The sequence below is a fragment of the Haemorhous mexicanus genome, chromosome 20, assembly GCF_027477595.1.
Source record: "Haemorhous mexicanus isolate bHaeMex1 chromosome 20, bHaeMex1.pri, whole genome shotgun sequence".
NCBI classification, from domain to species: Eukaryota; Metazoa; Chordata; class Aves; order Passeriformes; family Fringillidae; genus Haemorhous; species Haemorhous mexicanus.
Genome location: NC_082360.1, coordinates 8,536,509 through 8,553,894, shown reverse-complemented (window position 1 = coordinate 8,553,894; position 17,386 = coordinate 8,536,509). Strand labels below are relative to the sequence as shown.

The window sequence follows — 17,386 nt, the reverse complement described above, 5'->3', positions numbered from 1 at the left end:
GGTTTAAGGGGCGAAGAGTCAAAGCACGGCCAGAGATGAGTGTCAGGGTCAGAGGAGCTGCTCGGTGCCGATGGCGGAGGGAAGCGTCTCCCGAGGGGACACCCGGGGTTCTGATCTGGACGGGGAATGAAGACCCTCGTGGGGAGCCCCTGCCCGGGGCCCGGCGCGCACCTCGCTCAGAGCTGCTCCCGACGGGCCCGGGGGCTCCCTCGGGGGGAGCTCTGGGAGAGACCCCGGCCACCGGCCCAGCGACTCTGCTATGGGGAGAGAGTGAGTCCGGGGCAGGGCCGGCTGAGGGAGCGGCGGTGTCGGGACCGTGAGCTGGGGCAGGGGCGCGCCGGGTGCCGGCGGAAGGGAAAGGGGCAAGCGGAGCATAAAGGGGCGAGGAGCGGTGCCGGTGCCTGCGGTCGGTGCCTGGCTCGGATTCGGGTTGGGGGTTGGTGCCGACGTCGGTGTCGGCGCCGTTGTCGGTGCCTGGGGTCGACGTCGGTTCCGGGGTCGGTGGTCGGTGCCGGGTTCGGTCCGGGTTTGGTGTCGGTGTCGGGCTCGGTGCCGGGTCCGGGGGTCGCGGGGGCCGCCCCGTCGCGGCGGCTCCCTCACGGCCGCGGCGGGCGCGCCCCCTGGCGGCGGCGGCGGGCGCGGCGGTCACGTGAGGCGCTCGGGGCCTGGTGCCGCTTCCCCCAGTCAGCGCGGAGCGGCCGAGGCGCAGGCGGGGAACAAGATGGCGGCCGGCGGCGATCCGGAGCGGGGCGCCGGCGATTCGCGTTGAGCCGCGGCCCGCTCTGCCCGGCCCCCCCCCCCGCCCCGGCCCCGCGCCCTCCGCGGGGCGCGGAGCTTGCCCGTAGCCGCCTGTCCGGACTCCGAGCGCCCTCCCGAGCCGCCCTTCCCCTCCCTTCCCCCTCGGCCAGCGCCCAGCGATGCGGGGCCGGCGCGGCAGGCCGCCCAAGCAGCAGCAGCCGGCGGCGGCCGCCGCTCCGGCGAGCGCCCCGGCCCCGGCAGGCCCCATCGGCGGGCTGCGCTCCCGGCAGCGCGGCAGCAGCCGCGGCAGGTGGGCGGCCGCGGCCCAGGCGGAGACGGCGGGGCCCAAGCAGAAGGGAGCCGGCGCTGCCCAGGCCTCGTCGCCCGCCGCCGCCGCCTCGCCCAGGGGGGGCGGCAAGAGGAAGGCGGGCGGCGGCGGCAGCAGCACCCCCGGTGGGGGAGGCAGCGGCGGTAAGGGCAGGGGCAGGGCCGGGGCGGCAGGAGCAGGGGGAGGAGGAGGCGCAGGAGGCAGCTGCAACAGCCAAGGCAGGGCTGCCTCGTCCAGGAGGAGCATCAGCAAAGTGGTGTACGACGATCATGAGAGCGAGGAGGAGGAGGAGAGCATGGTGTCCGAGGAGGAGGAGGAGGAGGGAGACCCCGAGGATAACCAGGACTCCGAGGAGGAAGAGGAGGAGATAATGGAGGAGGAGGACGACGACGACTCTGACTACCCCGAAGAGATGGAGGATGAAGACGATGCCAGTTATTGCACTGAGAGCAGCTTCAGGAGCCACAGCACCTACAGCAGCACCCCAGGTAGAGAGTCCGTGGGCGAACTCAAACAAGTCGAGGGCACCCCACATGCTCCCTCTAGGTTGGCAAATACGCTCCGCACTCCCCTGCGAGGACGTGAGGGATGCCCGTGAGCACTCCCAGGGAGAGGGGTATGCAAATAACCACTGGCAACCCCGGGGACGCGGGGAGCATTGGAAGATGCTCACAAACGCATGCACGGAGAGGAGCGGGGAGGGCGGGCGGCACTTGCTGGAACAAGGGGATGCTCTGCAAATATTCATGGGGAACCTGGTGACCGCAGAAATGCGCGATCCACCAGGACGTGTTGCAAACAATGTCAGAAGTGTTGTGGAGCATTCACTTTAAATTTAAAAACAAGGGAAACGAGAGGTATGCCTTGCAAAGAGGTCTTTTCAATTAAATACAGGAAAGGCTGGCTTGTGCTTGCAAATACAACTTGATGTTGAAAGGAAAGGAAGCGCATGTAAGTTGAAGTGGCTTAAAAAACCAAAAAAGCTATAAACACCGAGAATTTTCAGGCTCTTGAGGTCAGAGCTATAACTGGATCCAGCATCTACTGGCTTTAAGACAGAAGTAGCTTTCCAAGGAGGGAAATGAGGTGCATTGTTCAAAATGGAGATTGCATTGTTATAGTTTGGGGAAAAGTGCACAGGGCCTCATTGCAAGGATGTAAACCTAGTTTGAGTTCAACACAAAGATTAAAAGGTAGAGGTTGAGTCAGAGGTCTTGCATTTAAGCACTGCGTTTATCTTAAGATATGGCAACCTTTAAAACTCATGTCGGGGTTAAAATTCATTAAACATAATTGTGATTTTTTTTTTTCATTCGAGTGGAAAAATTGGAAATTTTTAAGGCCTGCATTTCTGTTGGTCCTTAATTGGTTCATTCATCAAGCTTCAAAAATTGTTTTATTTAAACTTAAGCACTTTGGATTTATTTGAACTTGTTCCAGAATGGAGCTCAAGCTTAGAATATTTTATTTTTATTTTATTTTATTGTATTTTATTTTATTTTATTTATTTTTTTAAAGTCTCTGAACCAGGAGAGTAGTTCAACTTATAGGTAATTTGGACTACAGGATGGCAGACAGTGCTGTTGTTCCAGTATTTGGCCAGTTTGGAAGGGGGGAGGAACAGGTTGTTAGTGTGAATGCATTGCATCTTAATTAAAAAAGGAATGTAGTTCCGAGTAGAGTAGTTAGCTGATGACTTTTTAAAAGGGGGGAGTACTGGCTGCTAAAGTGTCATTTGTTTTTATTTTGGTGAGTTAATAATATCAGCTCATTCTGTGACTTCATAATAGTATTTTAAAAAGCTCTGTATGTTTGTCTATATATTTTTTTTTAACTTATAGCCATGCTTCAGAACCTAAATGAATCAAAATAAGTACATACAGTACTAAATTTATTTAGAGATAATTTTTAGAAGATGTTAGTTTACCTGTTGCAGGAATGTCTTGCAATCAAATTGAATTTTTTTGGATAAAGATTGAGATCTGGCTTCACAGAAGGAAAGCTCTAAAATATTCTCTTGACTTTTAACTCTCCATTTTCTTCTTAGTTGTGATAACTTTCATTTTTATTACTTTTTCGGGAGTGCTTATGTCAGGAAAATAATATTTTTATGATTTTAACTGGCTAGGTCAGGATAATATTTTTTACATGAGCATCCAGATTTAAAATGAGTTCTGCAGAGAATGGGTGTATGCCATTTTTCAAATGTGCTAAGTTTTGGCAAATCAGAAGATAGCTCTCTGTGCATTGTTGTGCAAGCACAGACAGGTTTTATGTGGTATTTTAGGTGTATCAGAAACCATTTTGATAATTTATATGTTTATTTCTCACTTGGTCAGGATGACTTCACTTAACTTTCTTAAGAGAAGTGTGAGTGTAAGCATTTTTCTCCTTAGGTGCTTTTGCTCTGTACCAACTTTTTGAGAGTTAAAACGTTTGTGTTGTTATTTTGGCAATTTACTGGTGGTTCTCATTAGTTCAGTGTTGGCCTAGAGGTCTCCCTCCCTCCTCCCATCTCTCCCGGACACACTCTTGCCCTTCTGCAAGGGAAGTACAAAGTTTTCATTCGGGCAGCTCCGTCCGTGCCTCATCCTGGACAAACAGCTGCTCTGGGAGCCAGGCTGTGCGGGTGGCACTGATGGGAATCTCACTCCTGGCATCATCCAGCCAGAGATGCCGGCCCTCCGAGCAGCACTGACAGGCAGGGCAGGCTTGTCTCATCAGGCTCTCTGTGTCTGACGGGGCAGAGAGCAGGGCAGGGCTGGGGAGTTGTGTCTCCTGTGTTCCTCCAGGGGCTCCAGAGCTGATGGACTCGGTGCACCCTGAGCCGGGCTTGGTCCTTAGCTGTGTTTAGATACTGGGGGTTATTTCCTAGCCCTGTGTTTAGATACTGGGGGTTATTTCCTAGCCCTGTGTTTAGATACTGGGGGTTATTTCCTAGCCCTGTGTTTAGATACTGGGGGTTATTTCATAGCCCTGTGTTTAGATACTGGGGGGTTATTTCTTAGCCCTGTGTTTAGATACTGGGGGTTATTTCATAGTCTTGTCTTGCAGCCAGGCAAAGTGGAGCACAGTGACAGAGCTCCTGTGCTGGGCTGGAGGGCTCCGAGGAGCATTTCCTCCCTTGGCTTGAACTGGCTCCTGACAGAATTGTGCAGGTTTTTACCAGAAGAGATGATGAACAGTTCTTCTCCCCTTACCCTCCAACCACTTCCAGGATGTGCTCTGAGGGGCTGAAGAGTATTTTTGAGAGCTGGCTATTGAATAATTGCCATCCCAGTCAAACTCTCCTGCCAACCAAGCTTTTACACCTAAATAACATCCCACTTAAATGGGAGACAGGCTTGCTACAGTTTTTTCTAACTTGCATATAACAATGAATTAAAAGATCACAGAGCAATGTTTCTGGCCAAGAAAGCCTCAGGTTTTGTGCTCTGGTGGGAAGCTTATGATTTATCTTCAACATTGATGTAGGAGTACTTTCTACTATAATATGGTAGTAAATTCCTATTATTATAATAATATAAAATAATATTATTAAACTATTTAAAGAAGCTGAATCTTAGAAAATATAAAATGCCTAATACACCACTTAGTCATGGTACAGTAAAAACATACTGTGTGAATAACAATTATTACTTTTTATTCTACTGGGTATACTTTTGGTAGAGAGATTTTGTACGTGTAATGTCCCTTCCCTCTCACCCCTTTGCATCCCCAGAAGGTGGATGAACTGTTGGGACAGGTATCCTGTATAACTTGTATCACTAAACATTTTTGCCATTCTCTTCCAATGTAAATTCCATTTGAGGCTTCTCACTGTTGCATTATAGGTACTAAGTATTTTTCATATGTTGCAGAATTTTAAGAGAAGGGTTTAATCAGGATGCCTAGAAGTCCCTCAGTTTCTGTTTATTGATTTTTCTTCATCAGAAAACTAGTTTTAGGAAGACCTACACATCTAGATTTCAGCTGAGATCATCAGTCTGTCAAACAAACAAATACACAGCACTGGAGTTGGGAGACAAAATATTTATCTTAAAACACAATACATAATACTTTGAGTTGGATTTTGCTTGTCTGAGCGTTTGCAGGGATTGACCATTGCTTCAGTTAACCAGTTACTTCACAGCGTGCTTTTATCTTCAGAGTGAAAGTATTTAGCTGGGAACCAGGTGCTGCATTTGGTGTGTCTGTAGTAATTTTTTATCTGAACATGTTTTCATGCTCTTGAAGAATTGTCTAAGTGGACACACTGAGATACAACATTAAGATATTCAGCCTCCTTTGTCTGCCGTGGGAGAAGATTTCCCAGCCTCCCAAACATCTTATCTGGGGTACCCTCTTCTCTAAATGAAACCTGGCATGCTCTTATTTTACCATTTACTGATCTGCACTTTGATTTGTGCTCTAGAGGGAAGGATCACTAGTTCCTCATGCGAGTCTTGGAAAATGTAGGAGACGATTCTTAACAAAGAAAATGTGTAGAAGGCCAAAGGAGTAAATCTGGGGCTGATCCTGCTGCATTGACTTGTAAATTGGCAGCTTATCTGAAGAGAGCTTTGTCAGTCTTCTCAGAAGCTGAGCAGCAAATACCTCTCCCTGATCGAAGTACGTGTGTTGTAAGAGATAATGTGCTGCAATGACTTTATTGGGAAACTTTTTTTGTAGATCTGCAGTAAAATTCTGTAAGTGCTCATTGTGTTGCATAGGACAGGTGTAAGGTGAATAAATGTGGATTTTAGTAGGTTGGGGCTGGCTCTCAGGGCTTACTAACTTATTAAATTAGTTACAGTTTATCCTGAGTGTGTCCCAAGAAATTGTCTAACTGTTCCTGAAAATCATTTTGCTTGTGCTACCTGTGGTTTTGTTGGGTTTTTTCATTTGCCTGGGTTCTAGGCACAAAAGGGTTGTGTCTCACTCTGAGTCCTTCTCAGAGTGATCTCACCTGCTGCTTGTCTTGCATTTGCCTTAGTTCTCCCAGTGTTAAAATGATTCCATGGAACATGGGGGGGTTTGTATTCCTGGCTCCTGAGGGAGTGCTGGTGGCCATAATGTTGGGAAATTAAAGTCTTAAAAGTGAAATCAGTTGAGAACCCTAGTCTGATTTAAAAGTGTGTGCTGACAGGTGTGCAAACTGAAAAAGGAAGCAGCCAAAAGTTTTACAGTTTTAAAAGAACATAAAAACCTACTTTGTCTAAGGGAAGGCAGGAGTCAAACTTTACTTGGGAACATGTGTGAGAATTTGTGTGATGTGAGTGCACTCAGGATCTAGTCTAATAACCAGTGATTTTTTAATTTGTTTTTCAACTTCCAAAGCTTCTTTGGTGCTTGGAATGCCTCATTTTTAATGTTTGTTTAGTTTTTAAGTTTTATTTATGGCTGAATTTTTTCTTTTCTCCAGACTATGTATATAAATTTGGGTTAGGTGTGATTACTGCAGAGTAATATTCAAATTGGAGCTGCACCTACAGGTAGTTACAAATGCATCTTATTCTTTTCGAAAATTTTTCTGGAAGAGACTGTTTGACTGTGACTATTAGAAACATGATTATCATGTTGGCATTTTTAAAAGGGAAGAAACTGTTTTGTGAAAGTCAAAGCCTTTAATTTCAGCCCATCCCAAGAAAAATATTTAGCTTTTTCTATTTTGGCACTACTTCTCATAATATATTCTTATTTTATGTTGAACTCATTCATTTTACTGCTGTTTTTTCTCTGGTGGAAGCTGAGCAAATGTTCTCCCAAGAGGTTGACTTTTAATTAAAGAACCAGTTTGGATATTGCTGTGGCAAACATGCAGCTCTATCCAGTTTCTGCATTCTGCTGTGAAAGGAAAGAAAGAACACCAAAAAAAAGGTTCTCTTACACATTGTCATCAACTGTTTCCAGTTTTCTCAGTGCTGTCTAACAAAAACTCCCATTTGAAACGTGCCTGGTGCAAAGCAATAATATGGGACAGCAAGTGTGTGTTTGTTCAAACCAAACCAAAATAGGAGGGAGTTTGAGGGCAGTAACAAGGCAAAGTTTCCAGAAGGAAGGAAAATGTAGGAGAGGGCATCTTCTCTAAGGGTGCTCGTGCTCCCAGGACATTGTATAGAACTGGCAGCTGGTCTTTATGTTGAGAAGTTTTTGCAGTGACTCACGATCTGGAAAACAAAACCAGCCCAGTTCTACTTTACTAAAGATGGACTTTCGTGTAAGAGTAGTGTGGTTTGACTTGGCTTGTGGAACTTGAAACTTGAAAATTTTAATCTTTTTTTGGGGAATATTGAAAGTCCTTTCTGGGGTCAGTTAGTGGAGTGAGACTGGAGGGGTGGGGGTTTGTTCTGTGTTTTTCCCCATCCTGTGACAGGTTGCTGAAGTATCTGAAACTCCTTGGTCTCTTTTCTCTCCCCAGTGCTCCTACCAAGCTTATCCTCTCCATGGCAACTGTGAGCAGGAGCTCTGAGCTGGAGAGCCCAAGTGCTGAGAAACGATGGGGAAGGGAAAGTTCTAAGACAAGTGCAATGAGAGCAGTTGTGAACTTTCAGATCAAGAGAGCCTGGAACCAGTGTTTATTTTTTTGGTCAGACCAATTCAGCCACCACACTGTCCCTGTTTAAACAAGACACTGGTTCTGGCAGAATATTTGTTCTGTAGGACATCCATCCACCAGCCCAGAACCTGAAATATGTTGGGCTGAGAGGCTGTGTTGGCTACAGGGGAGGGATGTGTAACATCAGTGAAACAAGGCAAAACTGGATTTTTGTGATTTTTGTTAGCCTACATGTGTAAGGTGATTGAATACAACTAAAGCTGAAGAGCATGAAACTGTGTCCTGGACACTGATGTCTATAGTTAATTCAGATACTCTGTTTACATAAAGCAGCAGATGTGTTAAGGGTGGTTAAAGTAGTTTTAAATTCTCTATTCTCCTGTGGTGAAGAGTAGATGTGACTTTCCCTTTTCTTCTTTCAGTCTGTGAATCAAAGTGGTGACAAGGTTTTTGGTCCTTTTAAACTCTTTTTCATTTCTGAATTCTGAAAGGGTCTGCATTTGAGCCAAGTAGGTTGAGTAGATGCAAATTTAAAAAAATAAAGCAATGGTTTGGGTTTTTAAAGCAAATTCTGATTTTGAGTGTTTAGACTGTTACTTGAGTAACTTTGTTTTATTTCAAATATCATTAGTGTGTTTGCTTAAATAATTGTAATAGAAATTATTTTAGTAGATTATTCTAAGTGTAGACTATAATTATCAGTATCTGATAATTATAATGTGCCATGGAAATAGAATTGTTTACTCTTTAATCTTAATTACAGGCAGCTCTTCAACTAGAGAATTCAAAATAGGGACAGGTAACCACTGCAGACTGCTTCAGCACTTGGGGAAAGAGCCAGTGAAGGACTTGTGCTAGATAGAAATACAGTGCTCAGACACTCCAGGGGATCTGGATCCTGTCAGTATTCCAGCTGTGGCAGCAGGAGGCTATTGGCAAATCAATTTTTTTCCACCAAATAAAGCTATGACATTTGAGTGGTGTAGAAGTGGACATTTTCTGCCTTTGTACTGCCTCAGAGGTGAAATTTGATTCAGAGGCTTAGTTAACATGCAGAAACTATCTCAGAAGTATCTAATTTGCATATAATAAAACTTGAGTATGTTTTTGGAAACTTCAGTGTGGGTAAATTGAGAGTGGATTTCTTGAATTTAGAGTAGTTACATGAAAATTCAGTTTAAAGTCTGGTCAGTCAGGTGGTGGTGCTTAAAGGAGAAGTAACCTGCCAGTGCACCTGCTCTGCAATCCCCTTGGGTTTTTTGGGGTTAAACAAAGCAGTACATACTGCAATTTCTATTTGAAACAAAATTTCCCTGCGGGGGGCCCAAATCCTTGACAAATGACAACAAGTTAAAAAAAAAAAAGGTTCTCAAATCCTAGTATCTCTTAAATAATTTAAACTGAAGTGTTTGAAGTAGCCAGAGTTCTTTGTGGGGCTGTGGGGTTTTTGCGTCTGCCACTGAATGTTGAATTTAAATATTGGCCCGCTTGCCTCATGAAAAAGAAGATTATCTTTGAAAGTGAAGAGCTTGGAAAATTGCATATGTTTATTGTAGGGAGACATTTTTCAACATTTGAGGGGTTTTCTTTTGTGTTTATGAGGCACAGTAGGGTAAACATGGACTGTGGTCTTCAAAACCCCTCACACAGGAGGTGGAAGTGCTCCAAAGCAGGGTGAGCTGTGTGGGTTGTCAGCAGACTGAAAAATCAGCAGTAAAATACCAACATTTCAGCTCAAAAAAAGACTTGTAGCACTTTGACATCATTATATATTCCATTGACCTGCACTTTTAATTTCAGTTGTTCAGCCACTTGCAATGCTTCAAGATTTATGAGCAGCTTGGCAGGGAATGTCCATCCCTTTCACTGGAGATTATTAGATTGCTTGGGTTTGTTGGTTTGGGCTTTTGAGGTTTTTTTTGAAGGTGTCTGAATGTTTCCTGAGATCACAGTTGGTGTATTGGCCAGTAATACGTTTAAGCACAAATTGCTGGGAATTTCTGAATATCCAAATCACACTTTGTGACTCTCTTCTCAACTTCAAATTCTCTTCATCCCCAGTACAGAGAATATTAATAACAAATTGAAAGTGAAATTGGAAAGAAAAAAAGCCAGCATAGAAAGATTTTAAATGCTGTGCCATCAAGTCATTTGATAAAAATACAGTTTCTTTCTAAAATATTCTGCATCTTTGAATACTTGCCTTTTTTAGCTCTGGAAAGCAGTTTATATTTAGTTGAGAATTGTTCAGAGCAGTTCAGTGTCCAAAACCAGAAATTATTTGAGCTGTGGTGTGTGGTTTGCAGTGTGGATGGGGAGTGTTGAGGTGCACAATATCATAATGTGCTGCAACTGTGAGGCCTAACACAAATGAGGCACACATTTTATAATCCAGTCTGCTTTTCCTATTGTCTGTTGGAATTTCTGCTCTTTATACCAAAGCAAACAAGAAAATTCAGAAATTGCTTTAAGTAGGAGATGGAATGGTGTGACTAATGCAGCCACAGGTTGTACTGTGCTTGCACCAAAGTACAATTCTTTATTATGTTATTATGACACATTTATATCCTGATAACACATTTCTTCTAGATCTGTAGTAGTACCCATGTGCTCCCTTTGGAAGAGGAAGTGTTAGAGATTAGCTTTTTCAGAACATAATAGGAATGCCTTGTTTTAAAGTTCTTTTTTTATTCCCCTGTTACTTTCATGTGACAAATCTACAAGTGGCTTTAAATTGCACCAGTGGATGTTTAGATTACATATTAGGAAGCTTTGTTTTGCTGAAGGTTTGTAAAGCACTGGAGCAGGCTGCTCAGGAAGCTAGTGCAGGTCACCACCCTGGGGATGTTCTGAGATGTGTGGATGTGGCACTTGAGGGCCTGGTGCTGGGGCTGGGATGGTTGGGCTTGATCTTGAAGATGTTTCCAACTTTACTGATTCTGTGATTCCATCCCATGCTTATCTCGTGGTAAAGAGACATCAGCAAAATTGGTGTTTGGAGTCCATTTTTTTTCTGGCAGTGGTCCTTCACTCTGGTTTATCTTTGTCTCAAATTACTGGGGGGATTTGTCACTTCTCATTAGTTCAGGTAAAGCAGAGTTAATGTCCTTGGTGCTCTCTTTCTTGAAGGGCTGTTTCATGGCATTGCTGTGTGACAGACACATTTTTCTGCTACAGAAAGAATCCTGGTTGATAGCTCTGCTGGCTTTTGTAGTGTTTGGACTCTGTGAGGGCCATGAGTGGTTTCAGAGCATCTGTTCTGTGGTGGTGTCCTGCATGGCCAGCCAGGACTGCAGTGTTGAAGGAAGCCTCAGGACCCCAAAGTGATTTATTGTGTGGCCATGGCTTCTTTTGCTTTTGGGGCCCTTTAATTAAACCAGCTGTGGCTTATGCACATATGCTTTTGGATCATGTTGGTAGAAAAGTTGAGTTTAATCTAGAGAACACTTGCTTTGTGCCTGGCTGTGAAGCTCCTTTGTCTTTGTGTGTTTGCCATGATTAAACATTTTCCACTGATTAGTGCAGAGGCATGTTGGAAGACAGTCATAGAAGCATTCCTTCACTTTCCACAGTCAGAACTCAAACTTGGAAAGTTATTTTTATCCACAGATGAGGTTGACCTGTTACTTCTGTAATGGAAACATCTTGCAGTTCATCTTCTATATTGTTTGGGTGTGTAATTTGTTGTACAAGATTTCATTCTTTAACACTGCAAAGGGAGAGCTGTGTCTGGTGCCTTCTTGCCATACCAGTCTAGAGGTTGATTGATTTTTCTGGAATAATTTGTTGTGCATCAAGATGTTTCTTAGAGGTGGCTTTTCTTTCTGGTAACTTTTTTTTCCCTTTTCAATGCATTAATGTTTTAATGATGGTGTTTCAGATTCAGCAGGTGTTCTCCCACATTAGATTTATTTTCTGTATTTCTGGGAGTATTGAATGGAGTAGGATGGGTTGAACAAATGCCACAGAGAACCATTTCCATTTAATGGTAACATCCAAGCTGACTGGAACTCACTTTATGTCTTAATTTCCTTGAACCCGTTTTTGGGGAGGTCTGTTACCTGCAGAATATGGTTAAGAAATTATGAATGTGAATCTTAAAATTTCAGACTATTGGTTGTGTCTGACACTCTTCAGTGTCAGAGCACACAAAGTTTAATAGATTCCCATTTTAATGAAGTGTGTGTGGGAAATGGCTGCTGTGGATAGCTGCAGTTTTTCTTTGGATTTTCTCTGTGCATGAAGTGTCCTGCTGACACTTGTCTATGGACAATGGATAATTTTGAATTTTAGTTGTTGACCATAATCTTAGTGTGCTTAGTAAGAGGACCTAAAACCCATTTTCATCTCAGTTCTTGGATTAAACCTGGAAGATGGTTTATGAGATTTTCTCAACTTGTTTTTTTCTATAAAGGGAAATAAGCTTAAATGAGTGCACCTAAAACTTTTGACTGATAGCTGAGAAATGGTTGCATGTAGCTGGTTACTTTGATAGAAGATTAAAATATTTCATCTGTCAGGTGGTGTCATTTAAAAAAACATTCCTCTTTTATTTTTCCTTCTGCTTGGCATCAAGGATAGTGGAATCCAAGGGAAGAAAATGTAGCATCTTATCAGAATTGACATCTGAGACTGAATTAATTATGCTCAGTGTATTTTCTTTTATGTAGTAAAAGAGCTCTTTAGATTAGCTTTTATTGGTAAACTTCATCCTTCTGTAGCTTTGCCTCCTCATTCTGGAGATATGGCTCCTGTTCTATTGAAGCATGAGGGTGGGTTGGGAGGGAATGTTTGTTTGTTTTGAGAGTTTGAGAATTTTTGAAATATTTTCATAAAACATCACATTTACCTTCTGGTTTTGGTTTGTAGGTAGTCAGAAGAAACATTCTAGTTAGAAAGCAGTGGGCAACGTGCTTTAGGTTCTCTTTTGTATTTTAATTTGGTTGTAATTGATGTCCTATGACATCTGCTTGAAATGAACTTTCCTGGATGCCCTTGCTGGATAGGAGAATTTGTTGCAATCATTTAATACAAAATATCTGTTTGGAGCATGATGTTTCAGGTTTAAACTAGTCATGTTGAATAAAAGTGAGAAAAATTATTATTTTGACTGCAGGAAATATCTTTCTTTTTAAGCTGTTTAAACAATTACATTTCTAGGTATCATTTTAAAGCTTCAAAATATGTATATTGTATGGGAAATGCAATTCCTGTATGTGTCTAAAGCAAAACTTCAGATATCTTGTGTTTTATTTTCATACTGTTAGTTAAAGTATAAGATGATTAGCTGAGGTAACACATTTATGTAACTGTGAAGCTTGTGAAGCCTTAATTTGCATTAGTTCAGAATGTTAACACAGTGATTGATGATAGATGTTCAAACACATTGACCTGTGAGCAGCAAAATTCTTACTGTTGTTTCTTATTCCAGGTAGGAGAAGACAGAGAGCACATCGTCCTCGTTCTCCAATATTGGAAGAAAAAGATATCCCACCCTTGGAGTTTCCTAAATCCTCAGAGGACTTAATGGTGCCTAGTGAGCATATAATGAATGTTATTGCCATCTATGAGGTACTAAGGAACTTTGGCACTGTTTTGCGCCTCTCTCCTTTTCGTTTTGAGGACTTCTGTGCTGCTCTGGTAAGTCAAGAGCAGTGCACACTTATGGCAGAGATGCATATAGTGCTGTTAAAAGCAGTTTTACGTGAAGAAGACACTTCAAATACTACCTTTGGACCTGCTGACCTCAAAGATAGCGTTAATTCCACTTTGTATTTCATAGATGGAATGACGTGGCCAGAGGTTCTGCGGGTATATTGTGAGAGTGACAAGGAATACCATCATGTTCTTCCTTACCAAGAGACAGAGGACTATCCTTATGGACCAGTAGAGAATAAAATCAAAGTTCTGCAGTTCTTAGTGGATCAGTTTCTTACCACAAACATTGCACGTGAGGAGTTAATGTCAGAAGGTGTTATTCAGTATGATGATCATTGTAGGGTTTGTCACAAACTCGGGGATTTGCTTTGCTGTGAGACTTGCTCGGCCGTGTACCACTTGGAGTGTGTGAAGCCCCCCCTGGAGGAGGTGCCCGAAGACGAGTGGCAGTGCGAGGTCTGCGTGGCACATCAGGTGCCTGGAGTGACTGACTGTGTGGCTGAAATCCAAAAAAACAAACCGTACATCCGCCACGAGCCCATCGGCTACGACAGGCACCGGCGGAAATACTGGTTCCTCAACAGGAGGATCATCATGTAAGTGAGCTGATCACTGCACCTTTCTGAACAGTAGTGTTGTGGGTTTAATGCATCATCTAAATTGCTGTTGCCATCTTAAAATTGTTCTTTCTTCAGATAAGGCTGTTGCTTGCTGTTTTGTAAGGAGATTACTAAAGACCGTGTGAATAATCCATATTTATCCAAAATTAATATTCTCATAATCTAGACATGAAAACAGTACCTCAGGCTTAATACTAATGTACCTAAAACACATGAATGTGAGGCAAAGAAAGGGAATATTAATGAGAACTCCCCAGTTTCTTGTAGAAGTTACTGAAGGGAAGTTTGATTCTTTTCATGACCACATGGTGTGTAGGACACTGCTTGTGGTCTGTCATCTGCTTAAGCAGTGTTTGGCTGCCAGGTTCTGGTACCAGTTTGATGCTCTGCCTTTGATGCTGAAACTTTCAGAGATGCTCTGAAGGATTCGTTGTTACTAGAAATGCAGAAAATGTTGCATTGAACATTGTTCTGTAGTGCAAAGAAAGTCACCATAGAAAGTTGTGCCTGTCTTCGAGGGAGGTACTGCATGTGTTTCACACAATTTCCTGTTACTGGTTGGTCTCAAGATACAAATGTACCTCAAAATATTATTAGGAATCAAACCCTTGCTAGTGAGGGCATTGTGCCCTGGATTTTACCTGAAAAGTTGAATCTGAAATTCATTTGTCACAGGAAAATGGCTGAAGATTGGTTTTGTCATAAAAGACTGTTCTTACCTAATTGTTCTCATAATGGAGGAGAAACAATATTTAAGTGAAATTAGTGCTAGTGTTAAATTAGGAGAAATAGAGATTTTAGCAGAGCTCTGAAAACACAGAAACACAGTTTCCCATTCAGTGTTACAGAGAAAATAAACCACAGCTGGGTACCTTAACAGAATTTCACACAAAGCAGGTTACAGTGAATGTTAAGACAGTAGCCAGCGTGTTTAAAAGGGGCTGAGAGGTCTGCTGATGGTGTTACATCTTGCAAAGAAGACATTTCTAAGGGCTCATGGTCTTCCTTTAAAATGTGGGGCTGTTTCTCTGGGGTATTGTCAGCTGATGCTTTAAGTATTAATTATCTCTGCACTGTTTCCTGTGTTCTTCTTTCATATTCGTAAAAAAAGTGTCCATGTTTGATCTTTTTTAGTTTCCCTGGGTTATAAATGTCACAGTAATGCCAAGTAACCTTTCAAAGGATACAGGGAATCTTTTATACTCTTCTCTTTTTTTCCCTGTATGTATGCTCCGTGTTTATACTCAGTCACATGCTCCACAGCGAGGGGTGGATCATTCAGGTGGTTCACCAGGATGTGATGGGCACCTGAAGCTGTTGATATCCAATTATTCCATTGCTTCGTACTGAATTTCCTACCTTTTGTTTTCAGAAAATGTGTTGAAATTTTGATTTTCACAAAAAGCCTGGTTGTGAAGGACACGTAACTGGGATTTTTTTTGCTCTACTTACTTGTGCTTTAATAACTTAGGGTTGCCTCTGCCTTGGTTTTGTGTCTTCCTCCTCAAACTCTTGAGGAAAATGTTGTTCTAAAGATGGGTTCTTCTTCACTGCTGTCCTGTACTGGCAGAGATCTGGAAATTAACATTAAAAAATCCAGATCACTCAGGAGCTGATTTTGAGATAAATGGGCAGACTTTGTTTCCTCCCTGTATGTAGGCAGATAGGTAATTACTTTTAACCAAACTTGATCTGTGAAACAATGTTTTTTTCCCAGTGAAGTGGAGTATTTGATGTTCAGAAGGTTTTGGTACAGGCAATACTTAACATACTTCAAACTAAAATGAATCATGCAGGTGCTTCATGATCCTTTGAAATCTGCACATGTGAGAGTTGTTTCTTTCTAGCACATTGCTAGTAATTTTAACTGCACTTAGAAGAGACATCTTCAAAAGTTAAATGTATTGAGTTGCTAAAAACCAGTATTTTGCATTCCTTTTAGGTGTTCTGTGGGTAAATTATATCATAAGGAGTCAAAAGTAGTATACAACTTAATTCCAGGGAAATGCAGCTTTAATAACTCACATAGACGTTAAGGTCTGTACTGTCAGTTTTTAAATTCAGTAAGCATGCTGTATTGCAAACCCAACTTTTTTTCATATATTTACTTATTTATTTACATATACACACTGAACAGGATCAAACCACACCTGAGATCTTGGATAACTGAGGGGTAACTTAAGGGATAACTGCCAAATGCTAAAACCTGAGATTTACGAAATTATGTTATCATATCAACTTTATTAAAATAAATAGAAAATATTCCCTAATGACATGTGATCAAATGTATCAGAGGAAACTAATAGATCTAAAAATAATCTGCACAAATACCAATTTGAAATCCTGCCCAGGAGGATTAGAGAACTGAAATCATAAATTCTTGGTGGTTTTGTTTCTCAAAAGGGTTTTCAGGGCTTTTTACTTCTTCTCCCCTGTCCCCCTTTAAATGTCAGCCTACTGCTGGTTCTCCTACGTTTTAAAGGGTTTTGTAGGCTTGTTCCCTGATACTTTCATTTCTATCACTTGCCTTTTTTAAGCCCATCATTGTGGGTTTATTTCTCTTTTCCACCTCTTCTGTTTTACAGAGGTGGAAAAGTGGACACTGAAGGAGTCTCCTCATGAACAAATATCCACAATATTAAAACAAAAAACAGACCAAGAGCAAATTAATTCCTGACGTTTTTGTTTCAAGCTGTTTACAAATTAAGGAGGATGCCTCTGGGTCAATTGCATTTGTTTTTACTTGTGAAGATTATTTCTGCAAGTTATTAACTCAGGAAATTTGGGACTTTGACTTGCATTGTCCTTCTTGCTGCAGTGTTTTAACAAGTTTATCTTTATAGAAATATTGAGATGCTTTGGATTTATCAATTATCTGAGAAAGAAGATAATGAAAAACTGTTTGGCTTTCATTTTGATAGCAGAAATAGGACACACATTGTTATTCCTGAGTTGTATGGATCTTCTTCAACAGTCAAAAGCAGTTTCAGCTTTTTTTGTCTGCAAGATTTGTCATGCTGTTTGTGTTCTTAGGGGGTTCTTCTCTGTTTTCTCTAGTTAATTAACAAGGGTTTGGGTCTTCATTTGAATAGATGGTTTTAAACTATTTCCTGAATTCTTCAGTTTCCAACTGTATCATCATGGAATTCAGGAAGTATCTGCTACTTAGTACTAAATATTTTGTTATCACCTTACTTGAAAGTCTTGATTATCTTCTACGTTGCTTTTATCAGTCTTTAAACTTGCCTCTGCAGCTTGCCAGTGAATAGTTCCTGGCAGCCAAGGAGGCTGAAAGAGGTAGGGAATAGTCATGTGATTCTTTTCTCCCTCCTTGGCCTCACATATTGTGTGTGACTCAGCTGAGTCCCCCTGTCCAGCACCAAGCTGGCAAATCTGTCTGGACTGGCTGAGAACAATGCTAGGAGCTGGTCCTTGTGCAGCCTTGGATATTTCCATCTTTTTGTGACAGCCCCTCTGATTTCTTCAGAGGGTAAAAGTCATGTC

The 17,386-nt window shown here is 42.3% G+C and overlaps 1 protein-coding gene across 11 annotated transcripts in view; it reads left to right on the top strand.

The window, feature by feature from the left end:
• Nucleotides 1-810: 810 nt before the first annotated feature.
• Nucleotides 811-17,386, top strand: part of BPTF (bromodomain PHD finger transcription factor) — a 52,685-nt gene continuing 36,109 nt past the window's right edge. For 4 of the 11 annotated variants that reach the window (XM_059864115.1, XM_059864113.1, XM_059864112.1 and 1 more), the window contains exons 1-2: nt 814-1,554; nt 13,036-13,858. In XM_059864115.1, the coding sequence (XP_059720098.1) occupies nt 918-1,554; nt 13,036-13,858 (1,460 nt within the window). In that variant the 5' untranslated portion in view covers nt 814-917. Of the gene's footprint in view, nt 1,555-13,035; nt 13,859-17,386 lie in introns of all 11 variants that reach the window. The other 7 variants (XM_059864119.1, XM_059864116.1, XM_059864118.1 and 4 more) reach the window with 4 other exon arrangements.